The following is a 23075-nucleotide window of genomic DNA, read 5'->3' on the forward strand; positions in this document are numbered from 1 at the left end:
TTATCTCACTGTTGTCTTTGAAGGAGAGTCTACCTGAGTGTAGAATTCTGGGTTCTAAATATTTCCTCTAGGAGCTTTGAAGTGATTGTGTCAACTATATTCTTGATTCTGATGTTGCTGGTAAGAACTCCAGTTTCAATCAATTGTAAGTAATTGGCTTTTCTTTGGTTCACAGGCCGGTGCTCAGTCCACTGAGCTACACCAGCCGGGGTAATTGGCTTTGCTTTTCTTTCTATAGCACTTAGTTTCTCTTCATCCTGAGTGTTTTGAAATTTCACCACATTGAAATTCAGAAATTTTCAATGTTCTGTCTGTTTTTCTTCCTCTTGCTTAGCACTCTGTGGGCCCTTTCAAATGAAGGACCACACGTCTTTCTTTAGTTCTCAGAAATTCTCTTCATTATTCCTTCACGTATACACTTGCCTTTGTTCTCTCTGATCTCCTCTTCTGGAGCGGCTAACAGATACATACTGGAATTTGTTCTGCCCTCTAGGTCCCTCACCTTCGCCCCGCATTTTCCATCTCATGTTTCCTTTGCAGCTCGTCCTTGCAAATTTCGAGGCTCAGATTCCCAGCTCATCAGCTCGCTCTTCAGTGGTGTCCATTCTGTTTTTCAGACCATCTGTTGAGCTTTTCATTTTCATAGCTATACAGTCATTTACACGATACCTAATTTTTTCATTTCATAATATTTTTATAAATGAAAAGTTCTCTTATCTCTTGGAAGACATTAATTATGCTTTAAAAATCATTTCCATCTATTTGCTTTATTGTTTTCCTCCTGAAGTGAGATTTATTCTCTGTCTTGTTGGTGCCTTTTTTCATGATCTTACCCTTTTTTTCTCAAATAATTTGAATTCCTGGTATTTGGGGTTTTCCATTAGCTTGTTTCTCTATTTACTGTGACTTTGCCTTTTGGAGTGTCGGTGGCATAGGTGCAGGGTAGAGACTGTGCAAGAATTCATTGTCTGATCTTGAGAGGGTCCTACTTTCTCCTGGAGGTCATTAGCTTTTTAGACAGTCTGACCACACCTGTCTCAAAACAGATGAGTCCCATACCTGATTCTTGATACCAGCAGGGATGAGGATCTGGGTCCTACCTGTCTGGCTTCTTCCACTGCGGTCCTCTGACAATAACCTGAGGCCCACGTGAGTCGTTTCCCTGCTCAGAGTCCTTCAGTGGCTTCCCGCTGACTCCTTCAGACCCACATCTAGCCTGGCAGGTACCGGGCCTCTTTCTTTACCTTGGCTCCTCCCCTTCCTACAGCCGTGGGGTCACGTCTGATTGCACTCAGGTCCTGGTGCGGTAGCTGCTCTCGCGGTCCATCTTGCCTCCTTGCTTCTGCTCACACCGCTCCCTCATCTGCTGATGCCACCCCCCTCGTGTCCCCACACTTCTGGTCAGCTGACGCCTACCTTTCAGTATGCAGGTGGTTGGCTTCCTTAGGACCGGGGCTGGGTGTCCTGCTTTGTCCTCGTAGCTCCCTTGCTCATGACGTGGTTGGACCTGTGACCCCCTGATCCTGTGGGTTGTAACCCTCTCCTCGTCTGTTTTCCCTACTGGGGTGGGATTTCCCAGCAGGCAGGGCTACGGCCTTTGTCACTGATTCTGTGTGGGGCGTTTATGACTGTGATGATGCCAGGATTTGGTAGCCAAAAGGGGCGGTGTTCTCCCTTCCCCTTAGACCTGAACAGGGGGTCTCGGTGGGCCCCTTACCCAGGAGGACGAGCCCCCAGGCTTGTGGAGGGGACTTTCGACCGGCAGTTGGCACCCCAGGAACAGTCAGTACTGACGTGACTGTTGTTCTCCCCACAGGCACTGGTGCCATCACACGGTGACACGGACAGTGTCCTGCCAGGTGCAGAACGGCTCGGAGACAGTGGTCCAGCGCGTGTACCAGAGCTGCCGGTGGCCCGGGCCCTGTGCCAACCTTGTGAGGTAAAGGCCGCAGGGCTGGCTGGCTCTGCCCTTCTCTTCTGCTCCCTCAGGCGAATCCAACCCAGCACAGCTGCAGGGGGCGGCGGGTCGGCGCTTAGAAGCAAGAGTCAAGCATGCATTGATGGGGCCCCTTTTGTGTGAGGGGGCTGTGGGTGTGCAAAAATGAAAAGGATTTGCTCCCCATCTTCACAGAACCTCACAATCCAGTAGGCGTTTGTCTGATGGGCAGAAACTCACAGTGGTCCACGAGTAGGGCGAGGGGATGGGAGAGGCGGGAGAGGGTCGGTTGAGGCTGGAGATGGAGCCAGCCGGCTCTGGGCGTCTGCGAAGCCCTGGGAAGTCCAGCGAAGTCCAGCCTGCCTCCAGCCCGTCTCTCCCCAGCCCCACCCTGGACCGTAGTTTCAGGGCTCTCAGCATTCACAGGGAGGGATTTCTTTTTTCTTCAGTTTTTAAAAATTAAAAAAATTTTCAAGTATGGCCGACATACAATAGTATTACTTTCAGGCAGGTGTACAATGTATAAACAAGACATTTACATAATTTACAACATGATCACAGCAGTAGGTCCAGCGCCCCGACACCACACAGTTGCCGCAGCGTCACCGACTGCGTTCCCCGGGCTGCACTCTGCGTCCCGGGACTGGTTTGTGACTGGCTGTTTGTGCCCGTCCCCTTTCCACCCACACCTTCAGCCCCTGCCACCTGGCAGCCGTCAGTTTGTTCTCAGTGTCTATGAGTTTGTTTTTGTTTTTTCGTTAGTTTTATTTTGTTTTTTTAGATTCTACATATAAGTGAAATCATATGATATTTGAATTTCTCTGTCTGACTTATTTCACTTAGCATGATACCCTCTGGGTCCCTCCATATTGTCACAAATGGAAGATTTTATTCTTTTTTAGTGGCTGAGTGATAGATATTTCATTGTGTACGTGCACACACACCAACCACACCTTCTTCACCCACTCACGCACTGACGGGCACTGAGGCTGCATCCGCATCTGGGCCACCGCGAACAACGCTGCGGCAGACACAGGGCGCGTGTGTTTTCGAGTTGGTGTTTGGGTTTCTGTTGGATAAATACCCAGAAGTAGAGCTATAGGGTCATGTCATAGTTTTATTTTTAATTTTTTGAGGAACCTCTATACTGTTTTCTATAGTGACTGCAACAATTCACTACCCCGCCGGCAGTGCATGAGCGTTCCTTTTTCTTCACGTCCTTGCCAACGCTTGTTGTTGTCGATTTGTTGATGACGGCCATTCTGACCTGTGTGAGGTGATACCTCATTGTGGTTTCAGTCTGCATTCCCCTGATGATTAGTGACTTGAGCATCTTTTCCCACGTCTATTAGCCATCATCTGTATGTCCTCTTGGGAGAAATTTACATTCAGATGCCCTGCCCACTTTTTGTTTTATTTTTTTGGGGGGGGTGTTAAGTTGTAATGAGTTCCTTATATATTTTGGACATTAACTCCTACTGGACATATCATTAGCAAATAGTTTCTCCTATTCAGTAGGTTTTCTTTTTTGCTGATGGTTTGCTTCGCTGTGCAAACACTCCAGTTTGATGTAGTCCCATTTGTTTATTTTTTCTCGTTTCCCTTGCCTGAGAACACATCTCCAAAAAAATATAGTACACTAAGTATGACATCAAAGAGTTTACCACCTATGTTTTCTTCTAGGAGTTTTATGGCTTTGGGTTTTACATTTAGATCTTTAATCCATTTTGAATTTATTCTTGTATATGTTGTAGCAAAGTGATCCAGTTTCATTCTTTTGCACGTATCTGTCCAGTTTTCCCAACATCATCAACTGAAGAAACTGTCTTTACGTCATTGTGTATGCTTGACTCCTTTGCCATAGATTAACTGACCACACAGGCATAGACTTATTTCTGGGCTCTCTATTCTGTTCCATTGATCCATGTGTCTGTGTTTATGACAGTACCATGCTGTTTTGATTACTATGACCTTATTGTGTAGTTTGATATCAGGTAGCATGATGCCTCCAACTTTGTTCTTTGTTCTTTTTTTTTAGATTTTATCTATTTATTTTTAGACAGAGGAGAGGGGAGGGGTGGGAGAAAGAGAGGGAGAGAAACGTCAATGTGTGTGTGTGGTTACCTCTTGCACACCCCAGCCATGTTGCCTGACTGGGGACCTGGCCCACAACCCAGGCATGTGCCCTGACTGGGAGTCAAACCAGATACCCTTTGGTTCACGGGCTGGTGCTCAATCCACTGAGCCACACCAGCCAGGTTTTTTTTTAAGGTTGTTTTGGCTATATGGGGTCTTCTGTGGTTCCATATAAATTTTAGAATTATTTGTTCCAGTTCTGTGAAAAATGCCATTAGGATTTTGAGAGGGATTGCACTGAATGTATAGATTGCTTTGGGTAGTATGACATTTTAATGATGATAACTCTTCTTATCTATGACTATGCTATACGCTTCCATTTATTTGTATCATCTTCAGTGTCTTACAGTTTTCCAAGTACAGGTCTTTTACCTCCTTGGTTAAATTTATTCCTAGGTATTTTATTCTTTTTGATGCCATTGTGAATGGGATTGTTTTCTTCATTTTTCTTTCTGATAGTTCTAGTTCATTATTGATATATAAAAATGAAACTGATTTCTGAATATTAATTTTGTATCCTTATTTTCATTTTTTTAAATGGTAGAGGTTCTTAACTTGGGGTCTCCATTGTAAACAAGTGTTTTTACATAGCTTGTTTTGCAAGGGAAATGGCTAAGTAAATGGATACATCTGCCCATTTTAAATTATGAAACAAAAGACTGCTTTTAAACGCTGTGTTAGAAGCATGGTCACTGGGTCAGTAATGGTGAAAAGGAGGCTGAACTACCCCCCTACCATTTCAGGAGGGGCGTGGAGACCTGCCGTCTCCCCCCACACAGCGCCCCCAGAAGCAGAACCCGAGGCTCTTCTGCCCTTCTCATCAGCGGGGAGCTTCAGATGACCAGGTGGCCCCTTCATTATCTTGGGAACATCTTCTGAGGAGAAGAGTCTTTGGAGTCCTGTCTGTAAAGGACCCTGACAGGGTAGCCTTTATCTCCCAGCTCACTTCAACAGGGGCTGCCCTGCTCTTCAAATGGAAGCCGGCTGCCCTGGAGCGAGGCCACGGAGAGCAAGGCTGTGTGTGCTCCGGCCCACCCCTCCGACTCCTGCCGCTCTTGCTGTGTGCACTGGGTGGCGGGGGGTGGGGGTGGGGGGCAAACTTGGCAACGGCTATTTTCAAGATCTGGAATTTGACTTCAGCAAACTAATATTGTCTTCAGAGTCGAGGCATAAACATGAAGAGTTGTGTGTTTCTATTTTTTCTACATATTTTAGCCAAATCGGGTGTTAACTACAATCCCATGTGTTGGGTGCACACTGTAGTCAGCTTCCCCGGGTGGAGCAAAAACGTGCACACGTGTACACATACACACGCATGCACATGCACCATTTTGCAATTGAACTTGGGTTTGAACGTGAACTATTAGGATTTTCTTTACTGGGAAACCTTGGAAGGATGGGAATAGGGGCTGGCTTTCAAAATTTCAAACTGAAGTTGTTGTTTTTATCCTTTCTACATATGGCAATACACCTTTAAGAAAAGCTGAACAAGCTAACTATTGAATCACTGACCTTGACTTTAAAAATTTGCAATGATCATTACTTTTCACAACTGCCCTTTGCTTTATGACTTAAGCAATTATCTGAACATTGTTTCAGAAGCCTCAGGGTCCTGTGCTTGGTCTGGGGGTTTCCGGGCCTTTCAGAGAGGTCTCGCCCTCTCCTCGGGTCAGGACCTGAGAACAGGGTGTTCAACCAGAGCAGACGTGCGTCTGTCACAAGCCTACCCTTTGCAGCAGGAACTTTGCTGAGTAGAACATAATTTTCATTCTTTTAAAGGAATTCCTTATTCCTTGTCTTAATTATCATTGTTACTTTTATTATTATTACCAGCTAAGGGAAGAGGGGTTAATATACTTTTCTTTCTCATCAGTAACTCATCTTTGAGTTAGGATTGGGGTACCCCCCATCTGTGGTCTTGGGACTTCTGGGTGGGCAGGTGGAGGAAGGAAGGAAGGCAGGCACAGCTCTGTTAGAGAGGCAGAGTGACCTGTCCAAGGTCACAGGGATGGTCACAGCAGATTGGCTGGGCTTGACTCTGGTCCATCAAACAGGCTCCATCCAGATGCTGCTGAGGTTTCAAGGACCAGCTCCCTTCCTTCCACAAATAAACAAACATTTGTTGACCTTCTGTATGCAGGCCCCAGGGAGAGTGTGGTGTGGAAATGCAGACCAATCCCTGCGTGGGGAGCTGACAGTCCAGGGTGGCGGGGGACATTAATTAAACCAGCACAGAGACAAGGGCACGGGCGTGTCTGCCATCACTGCTGTGTGAGAGCACGGCACCCTGAGAGTGGGACCCAGACGGGGCGGGTGGTCTCTATTTGCCGGGAGGGCCTTCCTAAGCAGGGGGCATCCCATGGAGGGAGCATTTACAGGAAAAGAAAAGGCTCAGGATTGTCTAGCTCTGTCCCAGTACTCTTATTGTGCTTCTGTGAAGCTTATTGTGCTTCACATTTATATACTGCAGCGACGGTAGCGTTAGCTAGCGCCTCTGTCGCTTAACTATGTAGATTTCGTGTCATGACCACGTAAGAAAGAGAAAGAGGAAAGACGACTCGTTTTCACGAGAGCTGGTGCAGATTGGTCGGGGCCCCTGTGGTGTGTTTCAGTTCAGCGTGTGCGCAGGCGCGCACCCAAGGCGCCATCTGAGGTGAAGACGTGCTCGTGTCTGCGTGGAAGTCAGTCGGCCTCTCACTGGGGAAGAGGAAGGCTGACGACCTCAGCAGCACCCACTAACCTCAGGCTGCCCCTTGTCCCCTTTACACTTCTCTTGTTTCCTTCTTCATTTCTGATTCTCGAGGAAGGAGTTTTCCTCTCGGACCTGGGAACAGTTCACTCACCCTCTCTTTCTGTGGCACTCAGTTCACACTTGTTCTATGTGTGTCCCGTCTCCGTGCTGTCCTGACTGTTTCTCCAGTCTGTTATGGCAGTGGGACGTACACAGCGAGGTGGGCTTTGGAGGTGTCAAAAAAAATATAGCAAGTGGAGCCACTTTAAAGGAGAGCCAGAGCTGCCGTGCCAGGGGAGCTACGCTGCATGTGTGTGTCTCGAACTCTGGGACGGTAAAACAGGGCAACACGACCTTTGGGCTGTGCCTTAGCAGTCTGCGGCCCCCCCACCTCCAACAACAACAACAAACCAAAACGCTGCTTGCAAAGATAACAAGAAAATAGCTATTATGACTACTGATGGATGATTACTGGACTAAGAATTAAACACTGTTTAGGACTGACTTCCCTGTGTTATGTTAATCTGCACCAATAGAAATGTCTTTTTAAAAAACTGATGTGATTGTTTCCCGTCCCTTCCTCATAAATACCTATTGCCTTTGTCTCCTGATGGGAACAGCATTTGAACTCCTGCCTGAATCAGTGCATCCGGAATAGCTGTTCTTATTGATCTCGGTAAATGCTTGTTCCCGCTCCCTTTGAATGGCCTTCTGTTTTTAGGTGAGCGGAGCCAAAAAGACCAGCTGTGTGACTTGGAGTAAGTTACTTACCCTCTCTGAGTCTATCTCTAAAACAGGAGCTGGTCTCACAGTGCAGTTGTTAGGATTCCAGGGAGGAAGGTGCTGGTTAGTGAGTGTTCCTGGTGTGTTTAACTCTTGGCCAGTGAATTCCCTCTTGGACTTGGAGGTCCAGCTGCAGCCTGCCCTTTTCGAAGCCACTGCAGCCTCCCAGGCAGAACTGATAAGTCCTTCAGTTATGTCCCCCGGAATCTTACTTGTCCTCTCCTAGGGCACAGCTGGACTTGCTTTGCTTTAGGTAATTATCTGCCTGTCCTTTCCTGCTGCAGTCCCTCCCTCCAGGGCAGGGGGTGTTTGTTGTCCGTGTTTAGAGCCCCGGTGCTTAGCAAGTGTCTGGAGAGGACTATCCAAACTTGGTCAAGGTCACTCACCTCACCCTTCCTTGTTGCCTCCACTTCCCCACTTCCTGGGGTGCTCCCCCCCTGCAGGAGAGGGCCTCTCAGCTGAGGGCCTTGGCCAGAGAAGCTCCGTGCCTTAGGGGACTTCGTATTTAACCGAGGGCTTTGGGACCACGCCTCCCCAGCCCTGTGCGCACCTGTGGGCCTTCCACCCGGAAGGGGATGCACAGGAAAGCTTGGAGAGCCCCAAAGGGCCTCTCAATCTTCCTTCTTCTGGCCCTGTTTGGAGAAAGGGCTTAAGAGTGAGGGCGGCTCCATCCCAGTTCCCTCCTGTGGCGGTGACGATGTGACTGGAGGGGGGACCCGTGCACGGCCTGGTTGTCAGAAGAGAGTGGCTCCAGAGCGTGCATGGAGAGGGCGGGAAGGGTTTCAGGGATGAAGAGGAAGTGGCTGCTGGAGTTAGGTCAGAGTGGGCATGACAGTGGCCTTGACTCCAGGGGGCAGCTTTTGGGTACGAGCTTGTGGAGACAGCCCTTGGAAGGAGGTGTCCACGTGGTTAGCCTGGCTGTGCCCAAGGGCGGAGAGCCTGCCGGTGGGAAAGGGCCGGCGGTGGGTGAGGGCAGGAGTGAGAGCGAGGGGAGGCGCTGCTCTCCAACCCGTGTGTCTGTGTCGTTGGGAGCCCTGGGCTCACTGGGCCCGTGAGTGGCCAGGTCGGGAGTGCTGCACCCATCCCGGGCTGTCTGCTGCCCTCCTGCCGTCTTCTCAGTTCGGGTGTCTGCGCCTGGGCCGGCCCCCAGCCCATCTCTCTCCCCAAGTCCACTCACTCACCATAAGCTGCACCAAGGAAGTGGTCTGGCACGGAGTTGTGCTTACAAATGGTTGCTGACGGACCCGCCCAACCCCCTGCACACAGGGTCCCCTGCGTGGAGTTGTGGGGGTGTCGGGACCCCTGCCGGGGGTCCCACCGTGGCACTGCGGCACCGCGTTCCCACCACTCAGGATGGGCAGTGGCTGCGTCACCCCTGTTTCTCCTACAAATGAGCTTAGCTTTGCCTCAAAATACGTAATGTGATTTTGGGGTGCTAGGAAAACCCCCTCCCCCAGGAAGCCCTCCCAGGGTACGTGGAATATCTTACTTGTTTGTTCACTCACCATTCGTTCGTTCACTTATTCACTCACTCATTTCCTTTGGAGTCTTGGTTGAATGACAGGTCCTGGCTAAATGAGGGTGCACCACTGTCTGTCTGTCTGTCCTTGAGACGATGGCACCCCAGGGGCAAGTAAAGGATGGTTTCTAAATGATGGCTGCGGTCCAGAGTAAGCCAGTCTGCTTCGAGAGGTCCCTCATTCTGAGGGGGGCTCAGGGAAGGCTCCTGCAAGGAGGTGACATCTGAGCTGAAGCAGGGCCTTACCGTAAAGGGAGGGAACAGTTGGGGAATGGGGACACAGGTGGCCATGGAGGGAGGGGTTCAGGGCCTCTAGACCTTGGCATGGGGTTGGGCCGTGGTGGATGGTGGGGATATATGAATCGGGAGGGGCTACAATGCCTGTCACACAGGCCCACTGCACTCAGACGAGGGGCTGGGGCTTAGCTGGCCACTCCTCTGGATTGTGCAGTGCCCAGTCCGAAAGCCTCCAGTTAGAGGGAATGGTCTCCCCACCTCTCCTGCTGGCTGACTCCCTTCTTCCCATGACGGGAGCACCTTGGGCAGCGAGGGCCCACAACAGTGTGTAGGAGGCACAGAGGGGGTGGGGTGGGGGTGAGGGCTCCACCACCTGTCATGCTTGTGCCTGGGAGGGTCCCTGCTTGCTTAGAGCTCTGGAGTTTCCCAGAGGGGCAGGATTGCCACACTTAGCCATCTGTGGAGCCATGAAAAGTGGAATGGTACTTGGCCATGGCCAGGAGCCTGCCCACCGCCGAGTCACAGATCAGCGTTCTTAGGGTCTCTGACCCTTCTATCCCGCAAAGGGAACCCTTGTCCTGTAGCAAGGCCACTCTTGCCCTCCTCTGGCCATGCCCACCCTGGAGGGGCAAAGAGTCCATGAGACCAGGGGGTGTGTCCATCTGGACCCTGTGCCCCTCTTCTAGACCTGGGCACCTGGCTAAACAGCCCTGAGTGGCCTCAGGCCTGCATGGCCTCTCCCCGGAATCTGGGGCACTGTGCCTGTGGTGGGCACATCCCGAGCCCCAAGGGGCAGGAGAGGGGGCTGCTGGCGAGAGGGGGGGCTGTGGATGGAGCTGGGACGCATGGGCTGGTCCACACACGGTGTGCGGGTGGGAGGTGGGGGTAGGAAGAGAAGGGGTTAGGGTCTCACTTGTTTTGATCATAAAAATGGTGATCGGCCCTGCCTCACGAAGCTCCTGGGGATTCAGTGCCCGTGCTGCGGCATTTCTAGGCTGGTGTCTGGTTGCGCTAAGCCCTGTGAGTTGGCTGTGACTCTGAGAAGAGATACAAACGTCAAGTGTGCACACAGTGGCTGGTGAGAGGGCGCCAGAGCTAGTTTGCTGCCCGAGTGCTCGGGGCCCCTGCACCGGTGCCCATCTGCCGCCCGCCCCTCTCAGTGCTAAGTCCGGGCGAGAGCAGGGAGAAGGGGTTTCTGCATAGTTAGATTTGGGGACCAGAAGGGCCACAGTCCTTGGTGGGGTGTCTCTTTGCAGAAAGCTATGATGTCAGCATCATCTCATTACATTTTGATGATATTTTTATGACAAAGTGTGCAGGTGAGTGAGGGGAGGGTGTGGTTGTGTAACAGACTGTGGCCACACTGAAGCCTATCTGGAATGCACTGAAGGCCTCGCACGTACCCCAAACCCCTCCTGTGCCCCCACCTGCTCCCCCAGGAGCCCCATGTATACGTTTTGCTTGCATTTATTCATTTGCTCAACCTTTACAACAAATATGTATTGAGAGTGTACTGTGTGCAGGAGTGGGGTGAGTAGGATGGAGAATTAGACCAAATCCTCTCTCACACGCAGTTTATATTCACCCAGATATGAGGACAAGAATACCTCCCACATAGCAAGTACAGGAAGTTAAAGCAGGGTGACGTGGTTGAGCATGAAAAGGGGGCTACGTCGGAGGAGGTAGGAGAGAGAGGCTTTGAAGAGATGACATTGATGCTGAGCAGCGAGTGAGGAGAAAGAGCTTCCATGTGGAGACTGGGTGGAGACAGCCAGTGCAAAGGCCCTGGGGCGGGGAGGCCCTGGGGAGGGAGCAGAGAGAAGGTCGGTGTCCAGAAGCAGTGCAGCAGAGGAGGAGGGGATAGGCAGAGCTTAAGTTTGAAATGTATTGTAAGCGTATTGGGAAGCCATTGAGGGTTTTACGTAGAGATGAAGAATGACCTGCTTTAGGTGTGTGTTTTTAAATTAAACTTTTTATTTTGAGATCATTGTAAATTCACATGTAGTTGTAAGAAATAAGACAGAAAGATCCCATGTCCTTTTTCTACCCCGTTCTTCTCAGTGGTAACATCTTGCAAAACTACCGTACAATGTTGCTGTCGGGATTGACGTCCACGCGGTCAGGAGCAGAGCCGTTCCTCCCCCACGAGGACCCCTCCTGGTGCCCGTTCATAACCTCACCCCCTCCCTCCTGCCCCTGCCTCCTCCTTAACCTCTGTTAAGACCACTCATCTTCTCTCCATTTCTATGATTTTGCCATTTTGAGAATGGAATTAGTATATAACCTTTGGGAATGGGTCTGTTCATGCAACATAATTTTCTGGAGATTCATCCAGGCTGTTGGGTGTATCAGTGGATACTCCTCTTTATTGCCAAGTAGTATTCCATGGTACAGGGGTGCCACCGTTAGTTTACTCACCCCTCTGTTGAAAGACATCTGGGTTGTTTCCAGTTTGGGGCTCTTGTGAATAAAGCTGCTATAAATATTTGTGTATATTCAGGGTTTTGTGCGAGCCTTAGTTTTCATTCTTCTGGGTTGGTGCCCAGGAAGCAGTGCGGTTGTCGGGTCATATGGCAGTTGCGTGTCTAGTTTTCTGAGAAATCGCCGACCTGTTTCCAGAGTGACCGGACCATTTTACATTCCCACCAGCAGTGTCTGAGTGAGCCAGTTTCTCTGTATCCTTGCCAGCATTTGGTGTTGTCACTGCATTTTATCTTAGCCATTCTGCATAGTCCATTTCATTGTGATTTTAATTTGTTGAACATCTTTTCAACAAATTAATGCTGGACATCTTTTCATGTGCTTATTTACCAACTGTATATATTCTTTGATGAAATGTGTCTTCATGTCTTTTGCCCATTAAATGGGCCATCTTTTGCACATTTAATTGGATATTTGTTTTTTAACTGTTGAGTTTTGAGATTTCTTTTTTAAAAATTTAATTTATTTATTTTTCGACAGGGGGAGGGAAGAAGAGAGGGAGAGAAACATCAATGTGTAGTCACATGCAACGCAATGAATATTTCATTGCAATGAATATTTCCTATTCATGCCTCTAGCATAACCCCTACTGGGCACCTGGCCCACAACCCAGGCATGTGCCCTGACTGGGAATCGAACCAGCAACCTTTTCGTTCGCAGACTAGCACTCAGTTCACTGAGCCACACCAGCCAGAGCTTGAGATTTCTTGATATACTTTAAATATTAGCTCATCTTCAGTTATTGGTTTGCAAATATTTTCTCCCACTCTGTGGCTTGTCTTTTCATCTTCTTAAGAGTCTTTTACAGAACAAACATTTTTAATTTTAACAAAGTCCGTTTTATCAGTTTTTTCTTTTCTGGATTTTGCTTTTGGTATCAAGTCTAAGAACTCTTTCTAGCTTTAGATCCTGAAGATTTTCTCCTATGTTTCATATTTGACATTTAAGGCCATGATTCATCCCGAGTTCATTTTCGCACGGGGCACAGAGGTTCGGGGCACAGAGGTTCGGGGCGCAGAGGTTCGGCGTGCAGCCCACATTTCTGTCTGCCGCTGTCCCGGGTGCTCCGCTGCCACTCGTGCAAAGGCCGTTCTCCCACTGTCAAATCGCCTCTGCGTATTTATCAAAGGCATGTGGGTGTGTTTGTGTTAGTCCATTTCTGTGTTCTCTGTCCTGCTCGCTGACACGCGTGTCTGCCCTTCCAACCACACAGAGCCTTGTTTTTTTTGTGGGGGGCGGCCGTGGAGTGGTTGAACAGACTCATCTAGATTAAATCACGCCCAGTATTTAAGGAGTTGCTAGGTGGGCATAAAAAGTCTAAAATAGGCCCTCTCAGACAAACCGAGGGAGCGACACAAAGTTCAGGGCTCTAACAAACCACCAGTGTGACACTGTGGACGCGCAGGGAGCCCGGACCTGCAGCGCGGCCTGACGGAGGTGGCTGTTCAGCCGCGGGAGGGGCTGTGCAGAGCCACCCGGAGCAGCTTCTCAGGAACCCAGAAACAGAGACTTTTATGTGACTATTTGAATGTCCTGGTTTTCAATGTTGTTTAAAAACAGTGCAGCACTCCCCTCCCCCCTTCGCCCCGTGCACCCAAGTCTGTAGGCCGACAGGCCACCAGTTTCCAACCTCTGCTTTACAGTATTCTTAAAAAAAAAAGATTTTATTTATTTATTTTAAAAGATAGGGGAAGGGAGGGGGAAAGAGATGGAGAGAAAGATCTATGTTCAAGAGAAACATCAGTTGGCCACCCCTTGCACGCCCCCAGCCACGGGGCCTGGCCCACAACCCAGGCATGGGCCCTTGTGGGGAATCGGACTCCCCTTCGGTTTGTGGGACGACGCCCAGCCCGCCGAGCACCACTGGTCAGGGCTCCAGTATTCCTGGAACACCAGTGGTATGCCAGAGGGACCAAACCAAGATTAAAATATTCAGTAGCTAATTTCTTTTCCTTGCTCTAATACAGAGCCCTAGGAATTAAGTCATGACACTTTAAGTGGCAAGCAGCCTTTCACGATCATCTAAATTTGATTCACTGATATAATCAATAACTCGGACCATCTTTTAACCCATATTTATAGTCAAAGCTCCAGAATGAATCAGCAGTTATTTCCTATATTCTACCTTATATGCTATTACATTTCATTTCAAATGTTGTACTTTTGTTCAGTCTAAACAAGACATATTTATGAAGACAAAAAGTTCAGGTTTAGGGTACAGATCTAGAGATAAAAAATGAAGCTCTTGAACTTTAAATCTGCATTCACCACTGGTTTTCCTGCTATCACTCAGGGAGATAAACCAATGTACTCCTTCAAAGTAAAGGAGAAGACTAAAAGTAAATAGTTTCTCCCCCTAAGAATAAAAAGAAATTCGTATAGAACTCAAGTTAAGTTTGCATTTCTCTTTTATAACACAAATTACCAACAAGGCCATGACCTAGCAGTCAAAAACTAAATAAAAGTCCAGAATTTGTGACCAAGAAACAAGCTAAATCACATATATTTTGATCAAGAAACTAATATTGAGGTAGTACCCAAATCATAAAGTATACGCACGCTCAGTTGTTGCATCTCGCCTTTCAGAGAGGAGGCGTGAAGGGTCCAGGCCGTAAGTTTGTTTACAAACACACCTAGTGTCAAGTCCAACAGATCGAAATGTTCCCCAAAGTGACCGCCCCTCTTAAAACGCTCCTCTTCATAGCTGTTTCATGGACTAATGAAAACATCCTTACTTTTTAAGCAGTTTGCCTCTTACCATAAAGAAAGGGGTGGCAGTCCACATCCAGAGTACCAGGTCATCTTAGCTAGTAACCGCTGCTTGTTTTCCACGGGAAATGGCAAATTCTGCCCTGAACCCCCCGCCTAGTGGCTCCCAGGGACCACACAGACTGTGAGCCTCCAAATGCTGTGTCCCGACATTTTGCTGTTAAAAGCCCTGTGAAAGGCACAGAAACAGAAGCGGAAGGAATGGCTGTCACACGAAGTCTGTTTTCTCACGAGCCTGCCCGCACCCCCCACCCACCCCGCCCGTGCGAGACCCGCACCCACAGCCCCGAGCACTGTGGCCGGGGAGCCGTGGGTCCGGAAGCCAGGTAGGCTGGTTTTCCTCACTTCATTCTTCTCCGAAATTGTTTCAGCTGCTACAGTTCCTTTCTCTTTTCGTATAAACGTTAGGATAATCTTGTCCGTATCTACCCAAATATGGATGAGATTTTTACAGGAATTGCATTAACCTGTATCGCCACCTGGTATTGATAGTTTTACTATGTCGAGTCTTCCAATTCAGGAATGTGGCATGTCTTCCCACTCAGTTACATCTTTTTAAATTGTTTGTCTTTCTCCATTGATTTCTTATAGCTTCCACCATACAAGACCTGTTCATTCTTTTTTATTAACTAAATTTTTGGGGGTAAAATTTTAAGTTTTGATGTCTTTGTGCTCATTGATAGTATAGAGAAGTTTTTGTACGTTTATCTTGTATCCTTGGACCTTGCTAAACTCATATTAACTCTGGGAGGGTTTCTTTTTGTAGATTCCTTGAGATTTTCTACAAATAGAATCATGTCATTTATCAATAGAGACAGTTTTGTTCCCTTTTTTCTGATCCGTATATTTGCTATTTCCTTCTCTTGCCTTTTCATTGGCTAGCGTCTCTAGCGCCCGCTGAGTGAGAGTGGGGAAAGGGGAGAGGATGCTTTGTTTCCAGTTGTTCGGGGAAACATTTCACCATTAAGTACCATGTTTTGTAGGTGTTCCACGTCTAGTTGGATGCTAAATTTTGTCAATTTTTTTCTTTTGTATCGATTAACATGGTCATGTGAATTTCTTTTCTTTAGACTGTTAATATGGTGATTACATTAACTGATTTTGGAATATTGAACCAACATTTCATCCATGGAATAAACTCCATTTGGTCATGGTCTAGGATCTTTTTCTGTACTGCTGAAGTCTGTTTGCTGATACTTTGTTAAGGATTTTTACGTCTGTCTTCATGATGGATGTTGGTCTGTGGTTTTCTTCTCTATGTCTGACTTTGGTATCTAGGTCTCATAAAGTGAGTTAAGAAGTACTCCCTCTTAAATTTTCTGGAAGAGACTGTGTAAAGTTGGTATTAATTCTTCTTAAAGAATTAATTTGGTAGAATTCCCCAGTGAAACCATCTGGATCTGGAAATTTCATTTTGGGGAGTTTTTAAGCTGCACATTTAATTTCTTTAATAGTTATAGGGCTATTCAAACCATATATTTTGTATTGAGTGAGTTTTGGTAATTTGTGTTTTTCAGTGAATTGGTTCATTTCCTCTAAGTTGTTAAATTTATGCAAATAATGCTATTCCCTATTTCATTCTTGATTTTCATAATTGCTGTTTTTTTCTCCTTTTTTCTTTGTCAGTCTTGGTAGGGGTGTCATTCCTTTTCCTGTATTGTTTTTCTATTTTTAATTTTATTGATTTCTGCTGTCATGTCTACTGTGTCCTTCCTTCAGCTTGTTTGGGGTCTAATTTTCTGTCCTTTGTGGAGGTTCCCGAGATGAGCTGACGTAGGTTGTGAAGAGACCACTGTGTACTGTGGGGAAGACGGGCGCAGGTGTGAGACGGGGGAGGCCCACGCTGGGTTGGGGCAACAGCTGGGACCGAGAAGAGGAGGGGGTCGAGTCACAAGGCGCCCAGGCAATGGAGGTGACAGGACTGTCTGATCACTCAAGGGTAGAGAGCCATCAGGGATAACCCCCAAATTTTCACTGGAGTAGCCGGCTGGCCAGGCATGTCATTTCACTGAGTTGGAGACACTGGCAGGAGGTCAGCCCCAGGAGGTGAAGACCAACAGCTCAGCCTCGGCCAAGTGAGGTTTTCGATGCCTGTGGGGCGGCCGTGGGGAGAGGGTGCAGGTAGGAGGCTTAGTGAAAAAGTCTGGGGTGCCAGGAGGACTCTGGGCCTGGGCCGTGTTGCATTTCGTTCTAAGAGTTCCTTGGTGGATAGATGTGCATTAACCAGACTGCTGCTAAATAAATCATAGCACAGCATTAACTGTAATAGGCGTCAGAGACGTTACACTGTAAGCACACATCCATGTTAGAACTGAGGGAATCTGTGGTGCAGAATCATGAGCGCGTGGATGCTGTTTAAAGCTGTAGGGATGCGAAGTGAACGCAGGGAAGGGGTGCTGATTCTGGAGCAGTCCTGGTACCCTAGCCTTAGACGTGGGCTAAGGAGGAGGGACCCGCTGAGGAGCAGCCAGGGCGCCAGGAGCATCAGAAGAACTCATGTCCTTGGAGATGAGCTTCTGGAGCGGGGAGGGAGGGAGAGGAGGGTGAGTCTCCCAGTGCTTCTGGGACACTGGTGGGATGAGGGCCAAGAAGGGACCGCCGGACTTGGGGACGTGAGGTGCCCGGGCACCCTGGCGAGGGCAGTTTTGGGGAGTGGAGGGGATGGAGGCTGAGATGGCATGGGTGGAGGAGAAGAGCGAGAGGTGAGGAAATGGAGACTGGAACATTCTTTAAAGAAGTTTGGGTCTATAGTATTTCACTTCAGACATTGTGTTCCTCATTTCCGCCTGGTTCTTATTCATGCTTTCCATGTCCTTTTTCATGCTGCTGTGCGGGGGGCTGGGCAGAGCGGGGCAAAGGAGGGAAATTGGGACAACTATAATAGAATAACAATAAAAGAGATATAATAAAAAATAATAAATTAATTTTTTCAAAATGTGCAGTGAAGGAAGCATGATGTGAAATGAGCCCAGAAGCCGAGGGCAGCGTGAGGTGAGTGGAGGCTTTTGTCTGGTTAGTTGTTTCTGAGACGGGAGGCGCACTGCCAGGATGACCCAGGGGAAGAGTCAGCGCGGCCGGTGGGGGCGGGCTGCAGGAGTGAGGTCTGGGGGACAAGCCTGGGTGGGCAGACCTGGAGTGGGAGGGGAAGGCGGCCTTGTCAGAGCAGCAGTAGGCGGGAGGACTGAGATGGGGGCACTTCCCCCCCCCCCCTCGCCACCGCCCCCCGGAGGCCTGCCCACGTGATGCTGAGACAGCCGGGTTTGAGGCTGACCTTTTTCACCAGCCCTCGGTGTCTGGGAGCAGGGCCACGCTGTCCTCGTCCCGTTACCCCCAGGGCTCAGTGCGGGCACGGCACAGGAGGCGCTTGACGTCGTGCGTTAGAGGAATGCGTCCATCTGTTGGTTAAATGAAAAAAAAAAAAAAAAAACTTTAACTGTATCCCGTGTGGATTTTCACATTCTGTGATTTTTGATACTGGATTTTCATTGTGTGTGTGTCTGTGAGAGAGAGAGAGAGAGAGAGAGAGAGAGAGAGGGAGAGGTGGGGATGAGAATGACACCCCAAACTAACATTAATGAACCAACATGAGGCCAGAGAATGGTGCCAGATGCCCATCCAGCCGGCAGCTGGTGTGGAGAGAGGGTGAGGGGTCCTGCGGGGCCCGGCCTGGCCTCTGGGACTGCGGCCTACCTGAGGTTGCTCAGATTGTGTCTGGTTGTTCCATCCTTATTGAGCACCCAAGTGCCAAGGACACAGCCCGCCCCCCACCAGAGCTTGTGGAGGGGGTCATGTCAATCACGGACTCACAGAAATGGGGGTGTGTCCCTGTGAGACCAAGTCCTGGATTCCCCGTGGGAAACATTAGAGCAGGGATTTGGGCGATGAGGGGTTTCACCAGGAGAGGGGGTGCAGGTGGGGGAGAGGAAGCAGCCTGTAGGTCCGGGCAGGAGGCTCTGGAAGGAGCCCTGGCCTGGGGGCAGGCACCCTGCCAGTCCCCTCCCTGCGGGCTTCTCCAGCCAGCCCCTCAGGGAGGGGCCTGGCCCCGGAGAGTCCCTGTGAGGGGCCCTCAGACCCAGCTCAGGACTGAAGGAAAGTGGCAGGGACACCCCATGCTTCCCTTCTCGGTGCCTTAGTTTTCCTTCCTGGGAAATGAGGATAAACCCTGCCTTGCTCTGGGGTTGAAATCCCGTGGCCTTGGGCCTTGTTCGCTGCAGCAGGATGTCGGGAGTTGTTGACGTGCCTCCTGCCCTTCGGCCCCGGTTCTGCTGGGGGAGGGCAGGGGTCCAGGTCGCAGGGCCGGCAGATCCGGGAGGACCAGCCCCAGGGGCTCCAGGGCTAAGTTTTCCTCACCCGCTTCCCTGCCCTCCTCTGTCTCCTGGCCCCTCAGAGCGCTTTGATGGCGTTAGAGCCAACCTTTTCCAGATGTGCTGAGTGGAGGGTTTTGCCGGAACTCTCCGGGGCTTCATCTGCCTCCTTCGAACCCCTCCTCCAGACGGCCCCCTGCCAGCCGGCCTCTGTCCTCTGGTCGGGTTGCCTGCTGCCTGCAAGGCCACACGAAGTCCTGGACCGAGCACTTTCTCAGAAGCGCGGCCTTCTTTCCTGCCCCTCCTCCCTTGGCCGGCCCCTGTGGGTCGGAGAGCTCTGCGAGGCTGCCACCCCACAGAGGTGGGAGCCGGTCTAGGCTGCGCCTCCTCCCCTGGCCTGGCCTCCCAAGTGGTCTGTGGTCCTGGTTCCGGTCCTGGGTGGGAGGGGAGGCCTGAGCAGAAGACACTACCCACGTGGCTCTCATGGTTTCCACCTGGCATTTAGGAATGACTAGCTTGGATTCTGAGGAGGCCGGAGGCTGGAGACCCCTCGCCTCCTGCCTCAGCACTGCAGTGGGACAGCCCCTTCCTCTCCTGCCAGCCCTCTGCTATTAATCAAGAGATTAATAATCTACTGCCTCCTTCTCAGAAACCCCCACTCCCACTTCCTGTTGAGTCTCCAGCCTGTCTCGGTACCTCCCAGTCTGGTCCTCCCAGCGGTGGTCCCTGGTGAGGAAGTGGGGCTGGGGCAGGAGCAGAGGCCTGTGGGTTGAAGTGCCCAGGCAGGAGGGGGCACCTGCTTCCCCAGGCTCGGTCTCTGGGCTGGCAGAGTTGTTCACTGTCCTGCCACCCACCGAAGCACCTCGTGGTGCTTGGGAGACATTGGCTTTGGAGGCCAAAGAGCCATGGCCTCTGCTTGCAGACCTCCGGTGATGGACACCTCGCCCCTCCTGGCATCCTTTTCTTCTGATGCCCTCTCGTGTGACTCCGTGAGTCCAGGGCACCTTTGGGGATGCACGGGACACATCGGAACCTTTTCTGGAACCGTTATTGAACAGCTGCAGGGCTTCAGCCGGGCCCCTTGGAGACCTTGTGACCTCAGCCCCGTGTGCTCCCTGGAGCTTCTCGGGGCCCCCAGAGGGTTAGGCCCTCCTCCAACTGCTCGGGGTTGGGGGTGGGCAGCTCCCATGCATTGCTGAGTGGATGAGAGAGTGCCAGCCCCATAGGGAGGCCTGGTGCCGTCCGACCACTGCCACTTTGTAACCAGGAGTCCAACCCTTAGCTCCTCCTTGGTCGCAGTCCCCCCAGCAAAGTGAGGCCGTTTGTCCTTGCCCTGCCCCCTTTCTCAGCCAGCAGCTGCCTGACTTCCATCCCTCCCTTCCCATCCAGTGGTCGTGCAGCCACAGGTGGGGTGTCTCTTGAAAGCAGATCTGATCACGACACTGCTCAGGCCACGGTCCCTGCATGGCCTCCCCTGGCAGGAGGGATGGGATCCCAGGGGCTCCACAAGGCTCTCTGTCGCAGGGTGGAAAGTCTTTTATTTTTTAACCTGCATAAAGTAAGAGCGAGATTAAACTGTACTGATTTTTAATATATGCAGAGACAGTGAGTAATACCTGTATGCACACATACAAACATTAATATGCATATATCATGGGCTCAACAGTATGTCACTGATCGGGAGCGCTGGCCCGCGCGGTGCTCACAGACCTGGTCCGCGCTCTCCGCCTGCATTTGAGGCTTTCGCAGCCTGGCAGCCCTGGAGCACTGCCTGGTCTGTGCCCTGGCTGCCTGTCAGAGCCTCTGCTCCCAAACACACCAAATTCATCCCAAACAACGTCCTGGCCCTCCTGGTGCTGGCTGCCTCCTCACCCTGAGGTCCCCTAAGTATATACCCCTGAGGTGGGGGGCTTTTCCTGGCCCCTCCTGGTAGAACTGACCATGTCCTGCCCCCCATCAGTTTCCAAGGATGTTCCCCAGCCAGACACCCTGAGTTCCTCCAGGGAGCCACCACGTCTTGGTTAGCTGTGCAGCTCCCAGCCTGCGACTCCATCTGGCACACACTGTTTATTGATTGTTTCACTCGTTCCACCAATCTTTATTGAGTGCATATGATGTGCCCCGCCCTGAGCTAGGCCTGGGGTGCAGCCAGCAGCTTCGTGGAGGAGATAGACATCAGACAAATGATTGCCTGATGGGTGTGTAATTATAAGGGTGATGAGTGTTTGGAAGACAAGTCAGGTCTCTGTGACAGTGTAAATCGAGGAGATCCAGCTTGCAGGGTGGGTGGAATTGAGAGTGGGCTGCTCGAGGAGGGCCCCTCAGAGGAGGGGCACTTCTGGAGAGCCCTCGGGGCCTTGTTGGAGTTAGTGGGTGTCTCGGGCAGAGGAAACAGCAGATGACAAGCCCTGATACGGGAAGGAGCTCTGCTGGGTTTCTGAGCAGAGTTGGGGGAGGGGTGTGTGGGGAGGCAGCCAAGGTGGACAGGGGCCAGATCTTAGAAGTCCACATGGTCATACTATGGATTTGGGTTTTGTCCTAAGATTGAAGATAGGCGAGGCAGGGTTATGGAGGGAATCTGTGCTTTACAAACGTAGCTGGAGCATCTGTGTGGAGCCTGGAATACTGGAGGTGGAAGTGGAAGCTGGGTACCAGTCAGGGGCCGCTGCTGCTGTCTGGGAAGGAGGTGGCGGGGGGCCGGCCAGGGTGGGTGGAGGGAGAGCAGGGGGCTGGCAGGATCGTTGTGCATTTGGATGAATCCAGGGTGTGGTAGGGTCAAGATTTTTGTGGCTATTGAGTGAATAGTAACCCCCAGGAGGACATATGTCCTCGACTTTGCCAAATGACAGTGCGGGAAGCCCCAGGATCCTCCAATTCAAGGGAGCAAATGCAGAGTGATAAGAAGTTTCTAGAAGTAGGCTGTCTTGGGGGAAATCAGGCTGGTGAGGCGGGAAACTCCAAACTGCGTTTGGAGACTTTCAGGTTAGGAAGGGACTGGTCTTGCATCTCAGCTCGGGATTTACAGGGGCTCAGGGAGGGAGGACTCACTCGGTGCTCAGAGATGGGCAGAGATGCACTGGAATCATCTAGAAACAAAGCAACGGGAAAGCCCTGTGCTTGTCCTGCCTGCCTGCACTGCTCCTCTCGGGCCGAATTGGCCTGGACTGTCTTTGGGGGGTCACCCGGCACACACGCCCCAGGGCCTCATACGCTGTGTCCCCATTGCAGCTGGGCCAAGGGGACCGGAGAAGCCTCATCTCACCCCTCAGACGTGTCCAGGGTTGGAGGCAGGTGGCAGCTGATGGACAGAGGTCTGGGGACATGCGGTTGAGGGTGGGGAGTGGGTCGTGGCTGATTGGGGCTCCGCCGCCCTCCAGCCGCACGGCTTGGGCAGGGCTCCGTGCCCGCTTCTGTAAGTGGGGCAGCCACACTCTCACGCTGTGGGCGGGCTGAGCTCCCCGGTGTTCAGTAGATACAACCAGCTATCTTACGTTCCCTTCCTTTTCTGAGCTGATCTTGCCATTTGTAAAGTGGGCATATATAGCACTTTTTGTGGACCAGGGAGGGGCTGCCCGCCTTCAGCCCATTCCCACAGCCGTGTGGCCAGGCCAGCAGGCTGTGGAGAACTGCCGTGTCTCGGGAGTCCGGTCCTTGGTCAGTCAGTGGATACATAGCGTTACCCATCTACTGTGTGCCAGACACAAACAAGGTCCCTGTCACCCTGGAGCTCCTGGTGGGGCAGAGATATGGGCATCAATTAATAACCACACATGGGGATATAGTTTGCAACTGGGAGTAAGTGCTATGAAGGCAAGGCACAGGGAGCCAGCTGGAAGCGTTGATCTAGTTGGAGATGGAGACTTCAGGAGGGCTTCCTGGAGTAGAGGGCCTTTGAGGTAAGGATGGAGGTAACAGGGCCTTAATTGGTGGGGGAGATGCACAGGCTCTTAAGGTGGCTGGAAAATGCCAGCGAAGGGCACAAGGGGCGCTGGGGAGGCCAGTGGATGCTGGGCCAGAGCTCAGACGCTACGTGGTGGAGTTCGCTCGCCACCCCAGGTGGACACCGCAGCACCATGAAACCAGGAGGAATTTGGGAGGGTGGAACATCTCCACTTTGGGGGGAATTCAGGCCTCAAGGGGCAATCTTGTTTCTCTCTCCAAGATCTGGAGGTCTTCAAT

The 23075-nt window shown here is 50.8% G+C and overlaps 1 protein-coding gene across 1 annotated transcript in view; it reads left to right on the top strand.

The window, feature by feature from the left end:
* Positions 1-23075, top strand: part of COL26A1 (collagen type XXVI alpha 1 chain) — a 175689-nt gene that overhangs the window by 40107 nt on the left and 112507 nt on the right. The window contains exon 2 of the mRNA XM_028515606.2: positions 1817-1939. Coding sequence (XP_028371407.1) covers positions 1817-1939 — 123 coding nt within the window. The remainder of the gene's footprint in view (positions 1-1816; positions 1940-23075) is intronic.

Source organism: Phyllostomus discolor, chromosome 3 (assembly GCF_004126475.2).
Source record: "Phyllostomus discolor isolate MPI-MPIP mPhyDis1 chromosome 3, mPhyDis1.pri.v3, whole genome shotgun sequence".
Lineage (NCBI taxonomy): Eukaryota > Metazoa > Chordata > Mammalia > Chiroptera > Phyllostomidae > Phyllostomus > Phyllostomus discolor.